General features: G+C 44.7%; 1 protein-coding gene across 4 annotated transcripts in view; it reads right to left on the minus strand.

Annotated features, from left to right (window-relative positions):
* LOC140730810 (unconventional myosin-VI) overlaps positions 1-16,851 on the minus strand; it is a 322,637-nt gene that overhangs the window by 226,927 nt on the left and 78,859 nt on the right. For all 4 annotated transcript variants that reach the window (XM_073051731.1, XM_073051733.1, XM_073051732.1 and 1 more), the window contains one exon: positions 4,268-4,413. In XM_073051731.1, the coding sequence (XP_072907832.1) occupies positions 4,268-4,384 (117 nt within the window). In that variant the 5' untranslated portion in view covers positions 4,385-4,413. The remainder of the gene's footprint in view (positions 1-4,267; positions 4,414-16,851) is intronic.

The following is a 16,851-nucleotide window of genomic DNA, read 5'->3' on the forward strand; positions in this document are numbered from 1 at the left end:
TTTTGCACACTGGTTGAACGCCCGAGATAGTGCAGTCTTTCATTGATTCGGTTATGGATTTATTGAGTATGCCCCCAAGACACAGATGTATTTTCATAATGAATTAACTTTGAATTTTGAAATACCCTTTGCATGCAAGGCCTTAGAAATTGTGGAACCATGATCGTCATCTCCAGTTGCAGCCACCAACTACTGCAGCGTCCTCAAATCATTAGCATCACAGTTACTTCTCTTACAAGTGCCGTTCTTCTCCAGCAACTAAGTTTAGAGGGGCAACCTCAGCTGGGCAGTGTGGTTGTGGTTTCATATGTTTTGCACTTTTTACAGGATGGACTGCACTGAACCCAAACTTATGTTCAGTGTCTTGGAGATGGTCTTGTACCCTTTGCCAGATTTATGCTTCTCTATCATCATTTCCCTGGCTCGTCGTGAACGTTCTTTTGCTTTCATTTTGGTTTGCTCAGTTAAAGATCAACCACACTGTTGGACCTTACAGAGAGAGGGGGGAATTTATTCTTATGAATTCATTGAAAACACGTGATCCTCCAATCTTCTACATCAACAGATTGGGTGAGTAGGTAAAAAAAAATGCACCTGAAGCATGTTAGCATTGCAATAACAAAGGGGAGGAATAGTTCTTCAGCCTCACAATTTGGGTTTTTAAATTTTTAGTTTGTTGGAAATTTTCTTTTAATTTGATATGATGCACAATGTTCTATAGATTTGCTCAAAAAAAATTCTAAAATATACTTAAATTTAGAAAATAAGACAGTAAAATGTGAGAATAGTTGTGTGGGCTCAATACTTTTTCAACGCATTGTACATCAATATTTTCAGATCTATGGAATTTGAATTAAAATGACAATAAAACATCTGTCAACAACACACACAAAATGCTGGTAGAACACAGCAGGCCAGGCAGCATCTATAGGGAGAAGCACTGTCGACGTTTCGGGTCGAGACCCTTTGTCAGGACTAACCGACAGGAAAGATAGTAAGAGATTTGAAAGTAGTGGGGGGAGGGGGAAATGCGAAATGATAGGAGAAGACAGGAGGGGGTGGGATGAAGCTAAGAGCTGGAAAGGTGATTGGCGAAAGTGATACAGAGCTGGAGAAGGGAAAGGATCATGGGACGGGAGGCCTCAGGAGAAAGAAGGGGGGTGGGGGGGGAAGCACCAGAGGGAGATGGAGAACAGGCAAACAACTAAATATGTCAGGGATGGGGTAAGAGATTTCCTCGTGTTTGCTCATAAAACATCTGTCAACACTTTTGTTTAATAAATACAGTATAGTAGCGTAAGTATTTCCAAAGAGCTTTGAGCACTCACTATGAAGACGACCAAGGAGCTCATTGTGGACTTTAGAAAGTGAAGTCAAAGGAAGTCCTCATCCAGGGGTCAGCAGTGCAAAGACTGAACAGTTTCAAGTTCCTGGTGTCAACATCTATGGCGATCTACTCTGGGCCCAACACATTGATGCAGTTACAAAGAAGACCCATCATTGGCTAAACTTCATTTGGAATTTGAGGAGATTTGGTGTGTCATCAAAGACTCCCACAGATTTCCTCAGATGTAACATGGAGATCATTGTAACTGACTGCATCACCGCCCCTACGAAGAGGCCACTGCACAAGGTTGGAAAAAAGCTCCATCAAATTCTGCCAGCTCCATCATGGGCACTAGCCCCCCCAGCGTCAAGGACACCTTCAAAAGGTGATGCCTCAAAAAGACGGCATCCATCATTAAGGACCCCCATCACCCAGAACATCTTATTACTACCAGAGAGGAGGTACAGAAGCATGAAGGCACACCCTCAATATTTTTGGAACAGCTTCCTCCCCTCCGCCATCAGATTCCTGAATGGACAGTGAACCTCTGAACACCACCTCACTATTTTTGCTTTCTTTTTGCATTACTTATTTAATTCATTTTTATACACATTTCTTATTCTAATCTATAGTATTTTTATATATTGCATTGTACTGCTGCTGGAAAAACACAGATTTCATGACCTACATCAGTGATATTAAACTTGACTTGGATTCATGTTCTGAACAGCACATAATAGCTAACTTCTCAACCCTAAACGAAAGGCAGCAATTGGCACAATTTGTGTTAAAGGCAACAGGTATATGAAATCCTTCTCGCCGACATTAATAGTCCTAACTAACTGACACAGAAAACGCAATGACATCTCAAAATGGACCAATGGACATTTAAAGGCAGTTTAGTGTTTCACCTAAGTGACTGCAACAGACAGAAGGGCAGAATTAGTAAAAATCACTTCAGAAAAATAGCGACCTTACGCTATCACCATGGGGCCATGTTTAACAAAGTAAAGAGTAAACTTCATTAGGATTGGGGTACAGAAGTTAAATCTCTTCCTAGAATTGCCTGCCTGTAAGGAGTTTATACATTCTCTCCGTGACTGCACAGGTTTCCTCCGGGTGCTCTGGTTTCCTCCCAAAGACGTACCAGTTGATAGCTTATTTGGTCTTTTATTATTGTAAAAACGTCTTCAGATAGAATAGCTGCTTTCTCCCTCCTTATCATGAGCCAGGCATTTTGGACATAAATTTCAATGGATTACAAGCTACCGAGGAAAGTCTTTTTCTATTAACTTTATTTCTGAGATGCTGATATTTAAATAGCTCTTTCAGGTTGGTCCCCATTACAGAGTATTACATGACTTCTCAGTTACAGAAACAATACAGGTGGCCTCCTCCCCCCTCCTATTGTCCTGTGTATACATGAACAACTGTGCTCTTCCCACTTAAAGAAAAATATTGTTTCACTGGAGGTGGTTCCAAATAGGAATGGGAGTAGACTATTGATCCCTGAGATTGCTCTACCAGGCAAATCTGGCATTCCTTATCCACTTCCCTGCCCAATAAACCCTCGACTCCCATCTATCTCCCACCTTTAAATATACACAGGCCACCTTTCCCACAGCTCTCTGTGCCAAAGAATTACGCAAATGTTCAAACCACTAAATCTAAAGAAATTCTTTGTCAACTCTGGCCTGTTAGTGAACAATCTAACAATTTTCTCCAGATGTTCCACTGGAAGAACCCCGGCTGTTGCATCATGGTCTGGTACGGCAATTCTAATCAGCAGGAGTGCAGAGAGTAGCGGACTCTGCCCAATACATCACAGGCACGTGGCTCCCGCCATCGGTACCATCTACAGGGAAGCACTGCCTCCAAAAGACAACATCCACCAAAGATCCCCACCATCTGGGCAATGACATCTTTTCACAGCTACTACTAAGGAGGAGGTACGGACGCCTGAAGTCCCACACCACCAGGTTCAAGAACAGCTACTTCCCCTCCACCATTCAGCAAAACCCTCATCACTGCAGTTTAGCAGCACGACGACAATTTTGACCTCTTTCTATTAAAATGGACTTTGCTCTTTTTTGTTCTAGAAGTGTTTGTCATGGATCATTTACGTTCTGAGTATAAATTTATGTACCTATCCTGCGAACTCGGGTTCTCCTAACGGAAATATTGTCCCAATAATTACCTGTGCAGCTACTAAGAATCTTTCAGGAGGTTTGCCTCCCCCCCTTCTTCTAAACTCCAATGTGTCGGACCTATTTATTTATTGAGCTACAGGGCAGAATAGGCCCTTTGAGCCACCAGCAGTCCCCTGATTTAACCCTAGCCTAATCACGGGACAATTTACAATGACCAATTAACCTACCGACCAGTACGTCTTTGGACTGTGGGAGGAAACAGAAGCACCCGGAGGAAACCCACGCCATCACGGGGAGAACGTGCAAACTCCTTACAGGCAGGACAGGACTTCCTCCATTCCCTGGATCATCCAAATATTCACCTTTCATATCTCCTCTTTCGCCTGATTCAATCTGTTCATCAACCCTCTCTTATGACGATCACCTTCCCGCCCCCCCTCCCCCCAATCAGTACCAGCCTCTGTTTCTACCTTCCCCTCCTGTCTCCCAACTTGGCTCCATCTGGCCAATTTTGTCTCCCACATCTATTCCCACCAGCTTCTGTCTCAATATTCCCCTTTCCTACTGGGGTCTATCAGCCCACAATCTACCACCTCACCTGGTTCCACCTATCACCTGTCCGGTGTCTGCCTCACTCCTCCCTCTCACCTCTTTACATTCACCCTCTTCCCCCCACACTCCCAGTGCTGGTGCAGGGTCTCTACTCGAAACGTCGGCCACCCCCTTGCTTCACGGATGCTGACTGACCTGCTGCTGTCCTCCAGTGATGCATGTGCTAACAGACACTCACCTTGTTCTTCTGATTTAGAGGCTCGATGGTTAATGAGTCCACACCGATGTCGACAATCAAACCCATCTGGAATCCATCCAGGGGGTGTGGAGCCCACACGGCCTTCCCATCCTCCATGGCGTCACTTGGAAACTACACACCACTCTCTAGTTGAGAAAAAAAACGAACATAAGTTTAGTCTTTTTTTTTTTTAAAAACAAGATACAAAATGAGTGACAATTTAATTGTTCTGTTTTACTTCCTGCAGCTTCTCAGACCTCATTACAGATAGTCCGGAAAAGTAAAACAAAACACAGGGATCTAAGAAGGGAAGAACATGTGGATTAAGAAACACAAGGGATTCTGCAGATGGAAACCCAGACACATGCAGGCACACGAAGCGCTGGAGCAAATCATCAAGTCGGCCAGCATCCACGGAGAGGAATAAACAGTCGACGTTTCGGACCGAGACGGGGGCGGGGGGGAGAGAGAGGCCAGAAACGCTCTGTGGATGCTGCCCTGCCTCCAGCACTGTGTGTCAGTCTGAAAGATGGCGTGCCAGCCCGCGGCTGAGGCTCTGAGCCAGGTGACGAGAGGGCGTACATCTCCATCAGCACAGGGGGACCTCAAACTCACTTTACACCTGTGACTGTGAGGTTAAGCACAGCTCCAATGCCATAGTGAAGTTTGCTGGCGACACCACTGTCAGTCGATAAATCAAAGGTGATGATGAATCAACATATACTGGGGGTCGGGGGGGGGCAGGAATTAAAAATCTGGCTGAGTGGCGCCTCGCCAACAAACTCTCACTCGATGTCAGCAAGACCAAGGAGCCAATTATTAACTTCAGGTGGAGGAAACCAGTGGTCTGGGAGCCATCCTCATCGGGGGATCGGAGGTGGCAGCACCTCTACTTTCTTATAAGTTTGCAAAGATTCATGTCATTTAAAGCTCTGACCGATCCCTGTAGATGAGCACTGGAGAGTATTCTGACTGGTTGGATTACGCCCTGGTATGGAAACACCAACGCCCTGGAACTGAAAAGCCTCCAAAAAGAAGATACAGCCCAGTCCATCAGAGGTAAAGCCCTCCCCACCACTGAGCACATCTACATGAAGCACCATCGCAGGAAAGTAGCATCCATCAACGGGGATCTCCAGCATCCAGGTCGTGCTCTCTTCTCACTGCTGCCATCTGGGAGGAGGTACAGGAGCCTGAAGACTCACACCACCAGGTTCAGGAACAGTTATTACCCCTCAACCATCAGGCTCTTGAACTAAAGGAGATAACTTCACTCATCCCAATACTGAATTGTTCCCACAACCGATGGACTCACTTTCAAGGACTTTTCATCTCATGTTCTCGATATTTATTGCTTATTTATAATTATTAACAGAACAAAATAGCACAGGAACATATCCTTCTGTCCACAATGTTGCACCAATTAAATGGCTAACTGAACTAATCTCTGCTGCCTACACAACATCTTTATCCTTCCATGTTCCTCACATTCACGTGCCTATCTAAACATCTCTTAAAAGTCTCTAATGTTTCTGTCACATCCATCACTCCAAGCAGTGCGTTCCAGGCACCCACTGTACAGTGTACCCTCACATCTCCTTTGAACTTAATCCCCCCTCAATGCATGTCCTCTGGTATTAGACTTAAAGTTGGTCTTTAAATTTTTATTACATTTTGGTTTAATTATTATCTTTTTCTTTTCTGTATTCACACTGTTTGCTGTCTTTTGAACATCGGTTGTTTCGTCCATCTTGAGTGCATTTTTATCATTTATTCTATTGCGTTTATTTGTATTTAGTGTGAATGCCTGCAGGAAAATTGATCTCAGGGTTGTGTATCTGACATATGTATTTTGATAATAAATTCGAACCTTTGAAGATGATCTTGAACACATGGGCAAAAGGGATAACAGAGAAATGAGAGAGTTCTGCTTCTTTACAAAGTAATTTACCACTACTGTACATCCACCCAAGATAGCAAAAGCAGTTTTGATTTAACAAGTCAGTCAAAAAATGTCACCAATAATGTGGCACTTGTCCTATGTTGCATTTCAAGTAGCAAACTTGTTATTTATGGGAAAAAATCATGGAAGCCATCCACTAAATTCCTTCCGAGTCCTCTTCCCAACCACAAATTTCCACCACACCACACCACACAGCGGGAGATCAACTGTCTGTTGTGATCACTAGCTCGACCACAGTCCTCAGCATACATGCCACAACTCCAGAAGCCAGAGATGAAGATGATCTATAAATATCCTGGGCCACATCCAAACAGAGACAGGCTGGTTATCCTGTTGGAAAAGATGCAAAACTCTGCAAAGCTGATTAGCAGGACAGGAGTGGAGAACGCCAACACCAGTACAGTCTGCCCCTGAAAAAAAATACTTGGAGCAACTAACCCCCCCCCCCCCCCGTTTCACCGGAGGCACAGACTAATCGAGGGGTTGGCCCACAACAGACTGCAGGGGTGTGTGTACCACTTGCACCATGACACACTGCCAAAGCATGGGGCAGCACAGTGCAACTTGCAGATCTACGACTGCACAGCTCCGGGTTCCATAAGGACCTGGTTAATGGCTGGATCTCCATTTTAATTCTCCTTCCCACTCCCACACCAACACGTCCTCCTCAGCCTCCACTACCAAGATGAAGCTAAACATAATCTAGAATCACTGCACCTCAGTCTGCCAGGGTAGTCTACAACCAGGCAGTATAAATATTGAATTGTCTAACTCCCCTCGCTGGCCGTTCTCCATTTTCTCTTTATCTGCCTCTATCATGATGTCTCTTTCTGCTCTCCATCTACCCATCACCCAAACCCTCCTCCCACTGGTTTCCCGCTCCCACATCGCTCTCTCCACTGGTCTCTCCTATCAGATTCCATCTTCTTCACCCCTTGGTCGCTCACACCCATCATCTCCCAGCTTCTGATGCCATACCCACTCTCTGCTCCTCCATCTGCCTATCACACCCCTCACCTGGATCCACCCATCACCTGCTGGTTCTATCCCAATTTCTTTATACTGGCCATCTTCCAGCCCAGATGAAGGGTCTTGACCCAAAACACTGACTGTCCATTCTTCCCCCCCCCCCCCCCCCCACCGAGATACTGCATGATCCACAGAGTCTCTGAAGGAAGCTAAAATGTCCATCTAATGATGGCATTATTTCCCCCACTACCTCTGCGACCTGGACACACTTACGTCTCTTAGTTCTCATGACAAGTCCTCAACCTGATCTATTCATTGTTTAGGTGTTTCCAGCATCTTCACTTCTTTCCGATCTCCATCCTCTTCCCCCCCCCCCCCGCCCCATTTTCATATCTTGTCACAAGCTCCTCATCTCTCCCCCTCTGATACATGGCTTCTTTGAACCAACACATCAGGTTAACTGTTTTGTGTAAGACACATCAATGCATTTGAAATGAAAGCGTCACTAGTGCAGCAACAAAGCATCTGGCCTGACACAACCATCTTCTTAGCTTCACAAAGATCAACAGTTAACATCAGAATCAGGTTTATCATCGCTAACACATAGCAGTACAGAGGAATGCACACATCCAGTGCCTCTATGAAGTATTTAACCCACCCCTCAAAGTTTTCAGGTTTTATTGTTTTACAACATTGAGTCATAGTGACTGGCATTTTTAACACTGATCAAAAGAAAAGATCTTGTGCCAAAGTGAAAACAAATTGGTCTAAATTTATTACAATAATTAAACAATTTATTGCATAATTATTCATCCCCTTCCAGTCAGTATTTAGTAGACACACCTTTGGCAGCAATTACAGCCTTGAGTCTGTGTGGAGAGGTCTCTATCAGCTTTGCACATCTGGACACTGCAGTTTTCCCCCATCCCCACAGCATGATGCAGCCACCACCATGCTTCACGGTAGGGAAGGTGTGCTTTTGATGATGTGCAGTGTTTGACATGCCAAACATAGCATTTAGTCTGATGGCCAAAAAGCTCAATTTTGGTTTCATCAGACCATGGAACCTTCTTCCAGCCGACTTCAGAGTCTCCCACCTGCCTTCTGGCAAACTCTAGCCAAGATTTCATGTGAGTTTTTTTCTACAGTGGCTTTCTCTTTGCCACTTTCCCATGAAGTTGTGACTGGTGAAGCACCCGGGCGACAGTTGTTGTATGTGCAGTCTCTCCCATCTCAGCTATTGAAGCTTGTAACTCCTCCAGAGTTGTCATAGGTCTCTTGGTGGCCTCCCTCACTCGTCCCCTTCTTGCATGTCACTCAGTTTTTGCGGACGGCCTGCTCTAGGCTGATTTATAGCTGTGCCGTATTCTTTCCATTTCTTGATGATTGACTTAACTGTACTCCAAAAGATATTCAGTGACTTGAAAATTTTCTTGTATCCATCTCCTGACTTGTGCTTTTCAATAAACTTTTGGCGGAGTTGGAGTGTTCTTTTGTCCTTATGGTGTAGTTTTTGCCAGGATACTGATTCACCAGCAGTTGGACCTTCCAGATACAGGTGTATTTTTACAACAATCAATTGAAACACCTTGACTGCACACAGGTCTCCAAAAACAGATCTCCATTTAAACTAATTATGTGACTTCTAAAACCAATTGGCTTCACCACAGTGATGATTTGGTGTGTCGTATTACAGGGGGTGAATACATGTAATCAATTATTTTGTGTTTTCTATTTGTAATTAATTTAGGTCACTTTATAGAGATCTGTATGTGTGTGTAAATATAAAAAATTAAATTGAATTAGTAGTGCAAAAGAGTGCAAAAATAGTGAATAGTGTTCAGGGGGTCATTATCCAGTCAAAAATCGAATGGTGGAGGGGAAGAATCTGTTTCTAAAAAGTTGAGTGTGTGTCTTCAGGCTCCTGTACCGCCTCCCTTACGTAGATAATGAGAAGGGGGCATGTCCTGGGTGGTGAGGGTCTTTAATGATGGATGCTGCCTCTTTGAGGCATCAGCTTCCTGGTGGGGAGGTTTTGCGCCCATGAAGGAACGTGGCTGAGTTTACAACCTTCTGTCACCTCCTCCGATCCTGTGCAAGGGTCCCCATCCCCAAATGCTGATGCACCCAGTTCAAATGCTCCCCATGGAACGCAGACGTGTAGAAACTGCAGCTTCAGTTGCAGCAATGTCAAACTATCTGTGCCTGACTACTAAGGGGTGGCTGGGTGCAATACAGTTTATATATTAACGATATTCTGGTATTTCAAGGAAGCAGTAAAATTATAAAGCCACATATTCCAGTTCTGGGTGGCGGGGTGGAGATGCATCGCTACCAAAGGTGTAAAGCGCTCCTTCCCTCTGCTAGCCTGAAGGTCACCCTTGGTCAAGGTGTGGCACCTGCTTAGCCCCCCGATCAGGGTCACATGAAGCCATGGGAGCAAGTGGTGGACGGTCGTATGAGCAGCCGGTGCAGATCACAAGTCCTGGTTACGTGACCACTGACACCAGGTAGAGAATCTCCTAAGTACTCATAATGGCTGGGGTCACTCATCTTGAAAAGACACTGCCCAGAAGGAGGCAATGGCAAACCGCTTCTGTAGAAAAATCTGCTAAGAATAGTCATGGAAAGACCATGATTGCCCATGACACACAACACAGCACGTAACAAATGGAATTCCAGTAGCAGCAATTAGGCCTAGAGGGTTCTAATACCTCAGCTTAACCAATACTCTCCCGTTTGCCTGATAAGCCTACATCTTACAAGCTGCAACATATTCAATATTTCCTGTTCTACGTACACAGTGGATTCCTATGTGTGCACGCGCGTCTTTTTAAACTACCGTTTAATTATTTCCATGAAACTTCAGCTAATTGTGGCAGTTGCTTAATATGACCAAAATGTACTGTTGCCAATGTGTCCCAATAAACCTGATTCCACTGCGTTGTAAAATCGAGCAGAACCCAAACTTTCATTGAAATATGAAGTCTGAAAATCCTTAATTACATCTGCACCGTCGTTTTTGTACCTGGAAATAAAACTGAACAACATACAGTGAATGTGACCAACCAAATTCCAATTAGTTATTAATGAGTCAATTTGCAAGCACATACCATAAAATCCTACAGTAGGGAGCAAGCTGAAACAAGTCCTCCCACCTCTGGTTCAATTTAAACCACAGGACTTGCACACAAACAAGTACTCAACATGAAATAATACAAATCAAGTCCTCTTCAGTGAACTTGAAAAACCTTTCCAACTGCAAGGATGCCAGTAAACTCAACTCCATCTCCCAAATATTGGGAGCACAAGGTCCAAAACTATTAAAATCCATCCTACTAGAGAACTATAAATTGCCAAGCAGGATGAGAAGATTTTCTTACTCAAACTTGCTGGAACAACACAGTGGGCAGAGCACTGAAATGAAAATTAAAGTTTGGGCTGCACTCGTAGCAAGATGGAGACATTCAGAGAAGCAAATGGATTGATCTACACTCAATCCATGGCTCCCCAAACAAATTCAAATGGTCTCAGTTACAACAAGTGCTGGCTAGTGAATGTATGGTACCAGCTCTGAGCTTAATGAAGAGTCAGGCAAATGAGAGCAGGAAGGATTGATGATGCAAGTTGACAGACTATTTACGAAACAACTTTGTTCAATCAGCAAAGTTTATGCCAATCTTGTGCTTGTCTTCCACTTTCCAATCCTTTCCCATTCTGATATAGTCTTCAGCCCCCTTCATAGTTCCTTGATTTTCTGTCAAATGTTGGAACAAACTACCCCGCATCCTCTTACTAGGCACATTACAGGCTTCCACATTCAACAATTTCAGATAAGCAACAATTGTACTTTTGCATCACATGTCCGAGCTCACACAACCCTTTCTAGTCATTTCTGATTTGTCTTCTCCCAATTACAGTTCCTCCAGATCTACCTTCTACTTCCTTTACCATCTGCTTTCACTTCCGTGTCACACTCCTTTTGCTCTGCAACCTCCCCCCTCCCCACCAAATTTCAGACCAAGGAGTTCCCTCTGCTCCTCCCCATCTTCCACAACTGGGACCAGCTGCCGAACTTAACTTGGTACAGTTGGCCTTTCAGAACTGGACCAGGTATCCCGTGTTTTGTCTCTGCACTGTACATTTCAACAACCTGTGCTTGCTTTGCAACTTCAGCTCTCACTGCAAATGATTGCAGCTACAAGTTTGCCCCCTTCACAGAGAACTAAGTAGGCAATTGAACCAAGTATCTTTGTTTCCTTCCTGTAAATTCCAAACACAGTGAACAGATATTCAGAACCCAGTCATTTCAGTAAATCCCCAAGCTAATACTCCTATAGATACGAAGGGGAACAGTTATATTATACACATTTGAATCTGCAGATGCTGGAAATAAATAAAAACACAAAATGCTGGCAGAACTCAGCAGGCCAGACAGCATCTATGGGAGGAGGTAGTGACAACTCACAGACCTCCGCTGATACTCATGCCCCCCCCCCCCACTTACCCCCATCCCTATCTATTATTTTAGTCTGGTTCTCTTTCTCTTTTTCCCCCCTCACTATAATCTCCCCCCAGCCCTACCTTCCTTTCTCTTTTATTTCCCATAATTCTCCACCTTCCCCCTAGCCCATTTCCCTCCAGCCTATCACTTCCCAGCTCTCTACTTCATCCCTCCCCCCACTTCTTATCCCCTCTCGACCATCCCATGTTACTTCACTCCTGATGAAGGGTTTCGGCCTGAAACGTCGTCAGTACCTCCTCTGATGCTGTCTGGCCTGCTAAATTCTGCCAGCATTTTGTGTTTTTATTTTATATATACACCTTTCCAGTTTTCAGCAAGGTAAAACTCTATCTTATTCATGGAATCGACACACTTTCAGTCCAGGCACTCCAGGACGATTCCTCCCTTAGGGTCAAAACTAAAGCCCCAACTGCATTCGAGACTTTGTAGAGACAGAAAGAAGTTATATCGAAGGTGATATCCCCTTAGTGTTTCAGTACAAGGTGAAACATTGTACGGGCATTGTTAATGAAACTGGCCTCTCGTTGTTGGCTTTCAGAAACTTAAAATTGAAAATCTTGGCTACACCTGCCTTACTGGCTGAAAGCACGGTCACGAAACCAGTAACAATGAAAAACTCGAGCTAGTCAGCAATTACCAGAAATAACACAATTAAGAGAAAAATGCATATTTCACATCTTCAAGTTTTCACCAAAGCTTCATAGTATCTCAGCTTACGGAAGGCATTTCTTCACCCAGAAAGTAATGAAACTCAATTCCGTAGCAAAGGCACTGTGGAGGTTCCATTACTGGCACAGTATAGGCACTATAGTATAGGCACTATTCAAAGCAGGTGCACAGATTTTTGGAAGGGATACTTTCCTGATCCTATCGAATGGCAAAGCAGCCACAATGGTCACGGCAGCCTCCTCCTGTTCCACTGTTGTTACGACACACTCTGGGATCTCTCTGGAGTCTCACTCTATCACCATGCAAATTGCTCAGACTGCAAGGCTGCGAAAGGGGTCACGTTTCAGATCATCTGGACTGATGACCACCACGGCACTGACAGTCCGGCCCTCTCAAAGCTGCCCACCTCTCCGATGAGTCTTTAAACCAAAATTCCAAGCCCTCACGGGTTCAGACAGTGAACTCTAGAGGGAAGCTCCCGGGCACTCAGCACTAAGTCAGTGTCACGTGACCTTGTGGACAGGTGTTCACAAGGTGGGGGTCCCGCTCTGAATGAAGTGCAATAATAACCAGACCTGTGCGCTTCTGTCAATTAACCCCGAAGCACTTGGAGATGAGGCTGTGAAAGGCACAAATTCAAGTCATTCTTTCACTCCTCCTGTGAACCATTTCGTCTGCCAGCAGGGTGGTGAATCTGTGGAATTATTACCACAGTGGAGGCCAAGTCAATTGTTATATCCAAAACAGAGGTTGACAGGTTCTTGATCAGTGAGGGTGTGAAAGGTCACGGGGAGAAGGCGGCAGAAGAATGGGGTTGAGGGGGTAATAATGCTGCCATGATGGAATGGCAGAGCAGGCCCAATGGGCTGAATGGCCTAATTCTGTTCCCATGTCTTTTGGAATCAGCATGACGACTGATACCAGCTTTGGTGGATGGACCAGCCATACTCCAGACCATAAAATAAGCCAAACTCAAACATCAAGAGCCCTGCCCTGGGTAAGCTTTGCACTCATCTATTTACTTATTTGGGATACAGTAACAAATAAACCCTTCAAGCCAGATGCCCAGCAAACCGAGTTAATGTTCAAAGTTCAAAGTAAATTTTATTATCAAAGTACATCTATGTCACCCTGCTATTCATTTTCTTGCAGGCATTCTCAAAAAACCTACAGAATAACCGTAACAGACTATCAAAAACAGCCCGACTTCAGCAAACAAGCTGTGCAAATACCAAAATGGGGAAAAAATAATAAATAAAGCAATAAATATTAAGAATATGAGATGAAGAGCTCTTGAAAGGGAGTCCACTGGTTGTGGGAACATTTCAGTAATGGGGCAAGTGAAGTTATCCCTGAGCCAAATCACAAGACAGTGTACAACGACCAATTACTGTATCTTTCACTGTATCTCACTAGATGAGCAATAATAAACCAATTTCAGTTCTGTTCTCTACAACATCCCCCCCCCCCCCCACCACCCACCCTTCCATACTGATCAAATGAAACCTTTCTCTCAAGCCTCAGGTGCTGGATGCTCAAACATGCCAGCTGACTAGAAAGCCTGGCCATCTCCTGTCAGGGAATATCTGCTTTTTAGACATCAGCTTTCAGAAACTAGTCTCATTTGTTCAATACAGAAGATCAAGTTATTAATATTCTCTGCAGGCACAGACAACAGAGGAGGATAGTGAGGTGATTTCCCATGCACATACCAACAAATATTCAAAGGGTCAAACTACAAAGTCACACAGCAGAAAGGAGCCGATTACGCCTCCAGTCCCTCTCTGAAAGAGGCTGAAGTCAGCTCACAGCTCTGCTCTTTCCCCTTTCCTAAATTTCTGCTGGATGTGCTGCCAGCACAGTTGCAGGCAATGTATTCCAATAACTAGCTGTGTAAAAATAATTCTCATCTCTAGCAACGACAACACCCAAGCCACCCACGCAACTTCAACTGCTTTGCAAACGATTTTGAAATGAGTCTTCTGACGACCGGGTCTTTGAAACGCCTCCCCTTTATCAGATCCGGTCAAAACCCTCGTCGAAACAGAGTGCCAACTGTGAAAAGAGTTACAAGATAGTGCAGATTGGAGTTTGCGAGGCGGGGCGTAACACAGGAAGTACTGAAGGCAAACAGCTGGGAAATAATGGTGCACTGTATTAGCCGAGTACACAACAGCCAAAGGAATGCCTGCTGGATCCCATCCACCTTACTTGGATCAACAAATAAGCACTAAGGCGGCCCAGTTAAATAAAATCATTTGTCATTTCCCTCCCAACCCCGTCATAAACATAGATTATTTTATAAGAAATGGGTGTACTCATTTCTAAAAATAAGCAATTTTCAACAGATGCCCAGACTAATATCTCGGAAGGCAGTATCAACATCCCCCTAAAGTACATGATACAAGGCACCTGTCCTCTAAATTAAATCATCTCTGCCGCGTGAAACTAGACGGCCACATTATTGTGTTTCCATCTGCAACTTCAGGCCAAGAGGGCCAAAGGCCCAAACGACAACTGAAGATCACTCATTCAGATCCTGACGAAGCAGGATCAAAAATCTCGTGATTCAGCTTTGGCTTTTCTCCCCACTCTTCTTTCTCTGAGCAGAGTATTCAGGATTTCATCTGCTCCCAAAGTCATGAATGGGCTTTAAAGCACAACTGAAGTACTGACGTTTCAGGACGGTCATACACTGGGAAAAGAAACCAATAACAATTTCACACCATCAGAATCTCGTGGGGGTGGAAGAACTACAAACAAGATAAAACATCTGTACTGTGTTCCAGTGTATCGTGTATCAGTATTGCAGGCTTTTAACACAAACAATCACCACAGCAGCACATCGTAACTTGCCCCCTAATTTAGGACAGCTGCGAATATTAGAGTAATGAAACAATCAAAGGTTTTGGATGACAACCCTGAACCACCAACCTGAAACTGGAGAGGCCTACAGCCTCCGACACCTTGAGGTCATTAACAGTACAGAATTTCCTGACGGGAAATTGACAACAGGGTTCCCTTCAACCACAGTGTGAGAACATAATCCTTTATGCTTTACAATGATAATACATTGACCCGAACTGAAATCCAATTGTGCCTTAGCTGCAATAAAAGGCAAAGATATATGTTTGTGCAATAAAGAGACTATAAGCATAGGAGCAGAAATAGGCCATTCGGCCCATCGAGTCTGCTCCGCCATTCCATAAATTCAAAAAAAAGAACTAAACTGGGTCCATTTGTTGCTGTTAACAATCTGACCCTCAGGTAGCTCGGCTGTAACTTTATATACAGAATCAGACTCACTCGCCGTCCCAAAGCAAAATCTGCAGGTCGAGCCATAAACCACCACAGCTGGGAAACCGGCAGGTCAGCCGATCTAGACTGTGCCGAATCATTAATCTGCCCAGGCCCATCAACCTGCACCCAGACCATACCCCCACCCGCCTACGTTTATACCCAAAAGCATCTGCATAATACTGAAATCGACCCCACATCCACCATTTCCGTTGGCAGCTCATTCCACATTCTCACCACCCCGAGTGAAGTAGATCCCCCCCTTAAACATTTCACCTTTCACCCTTAACCCACAACTTCTAGTTGTAGTCTCACCCTAACTCAGCAGAAAAAGCTTGCTTGTACTTACCCTATTGACACCCCTCATATACACTTCTATCAAATCTCCCCTCGATTTTCTTCATTTGAGGGAATAAAGTCCTAACCTCTTCAACCTTTCCCTGTAACTTAAGTCTTTAAGACCTGGCCACATCCATATAAATTTTCTCCGCACTCTTTCAATCTTATTTTCATCTTTCCTGCAGGTAGATGACCAAGACTGTACCCAATACACAAAATTAGGCTCACCAATGTCTTATACATAACATCCCAGCTCCTGTATTCAATAACATCCCTCCTCCCTCACTACCAAACAGAGCCCTGAACAGTCCTTCCAGGTGAGGCACTGTCTCTGGTGCTCCCAGTGTGGCCTCCTATATATCGGTGAGACTCAACAGAGACTGGGAGACCGCTTCGCTGAGCACCCACACTCCGTCCACCAGAAGAAGCGGGATCTCCCAGTGGCCAGCCATTTTAATTCCATTTCCCATTATGACAGTAGAGGAGGTCAGTCCATGGCCTCCTCTACTGTCGTGATGAGGCCACACTCAGGTTGGAGTGAAACAGCTTATATTCCATCTGGGTAGCCTCCAACCTGATGGCATAAACATTGATTTCTTGAACCTCTGGTAATGTCCCCTATCACCCCCCCCCCCCGCTTCACCATTCCCTTTTCCCTCTCTCACCTTATCTCCTTGCCTGTCCATCAGCTCCCTCAGGTGCTCCTCCCCCTTTTCTTTCTCCCATGGCCTCCGTCCTCTCCTATCAGACTCCCCCATCTTCAGCCCTGTACCTCTTTCACCTATCAACTTCCCAGCTCTTTACTTCACCCCTCCACAGAAC

Source organism: Hemitrygon akajei, chromosome 7 (assembly GCF_048418815.1).
Source record: "Hemitrygon akajei chromosome 7, sHemAka1.3, whole genome shotgun sequence".
In the NCBI taxonomy this organism is placed as follows: domain Eukaryota; kingdom Metazoa; phylum Chordata; class Chondrichthyes; order Myliobatiformes; family Dasyatidae; genus Hemitrygon; species Hemitrygon akajei.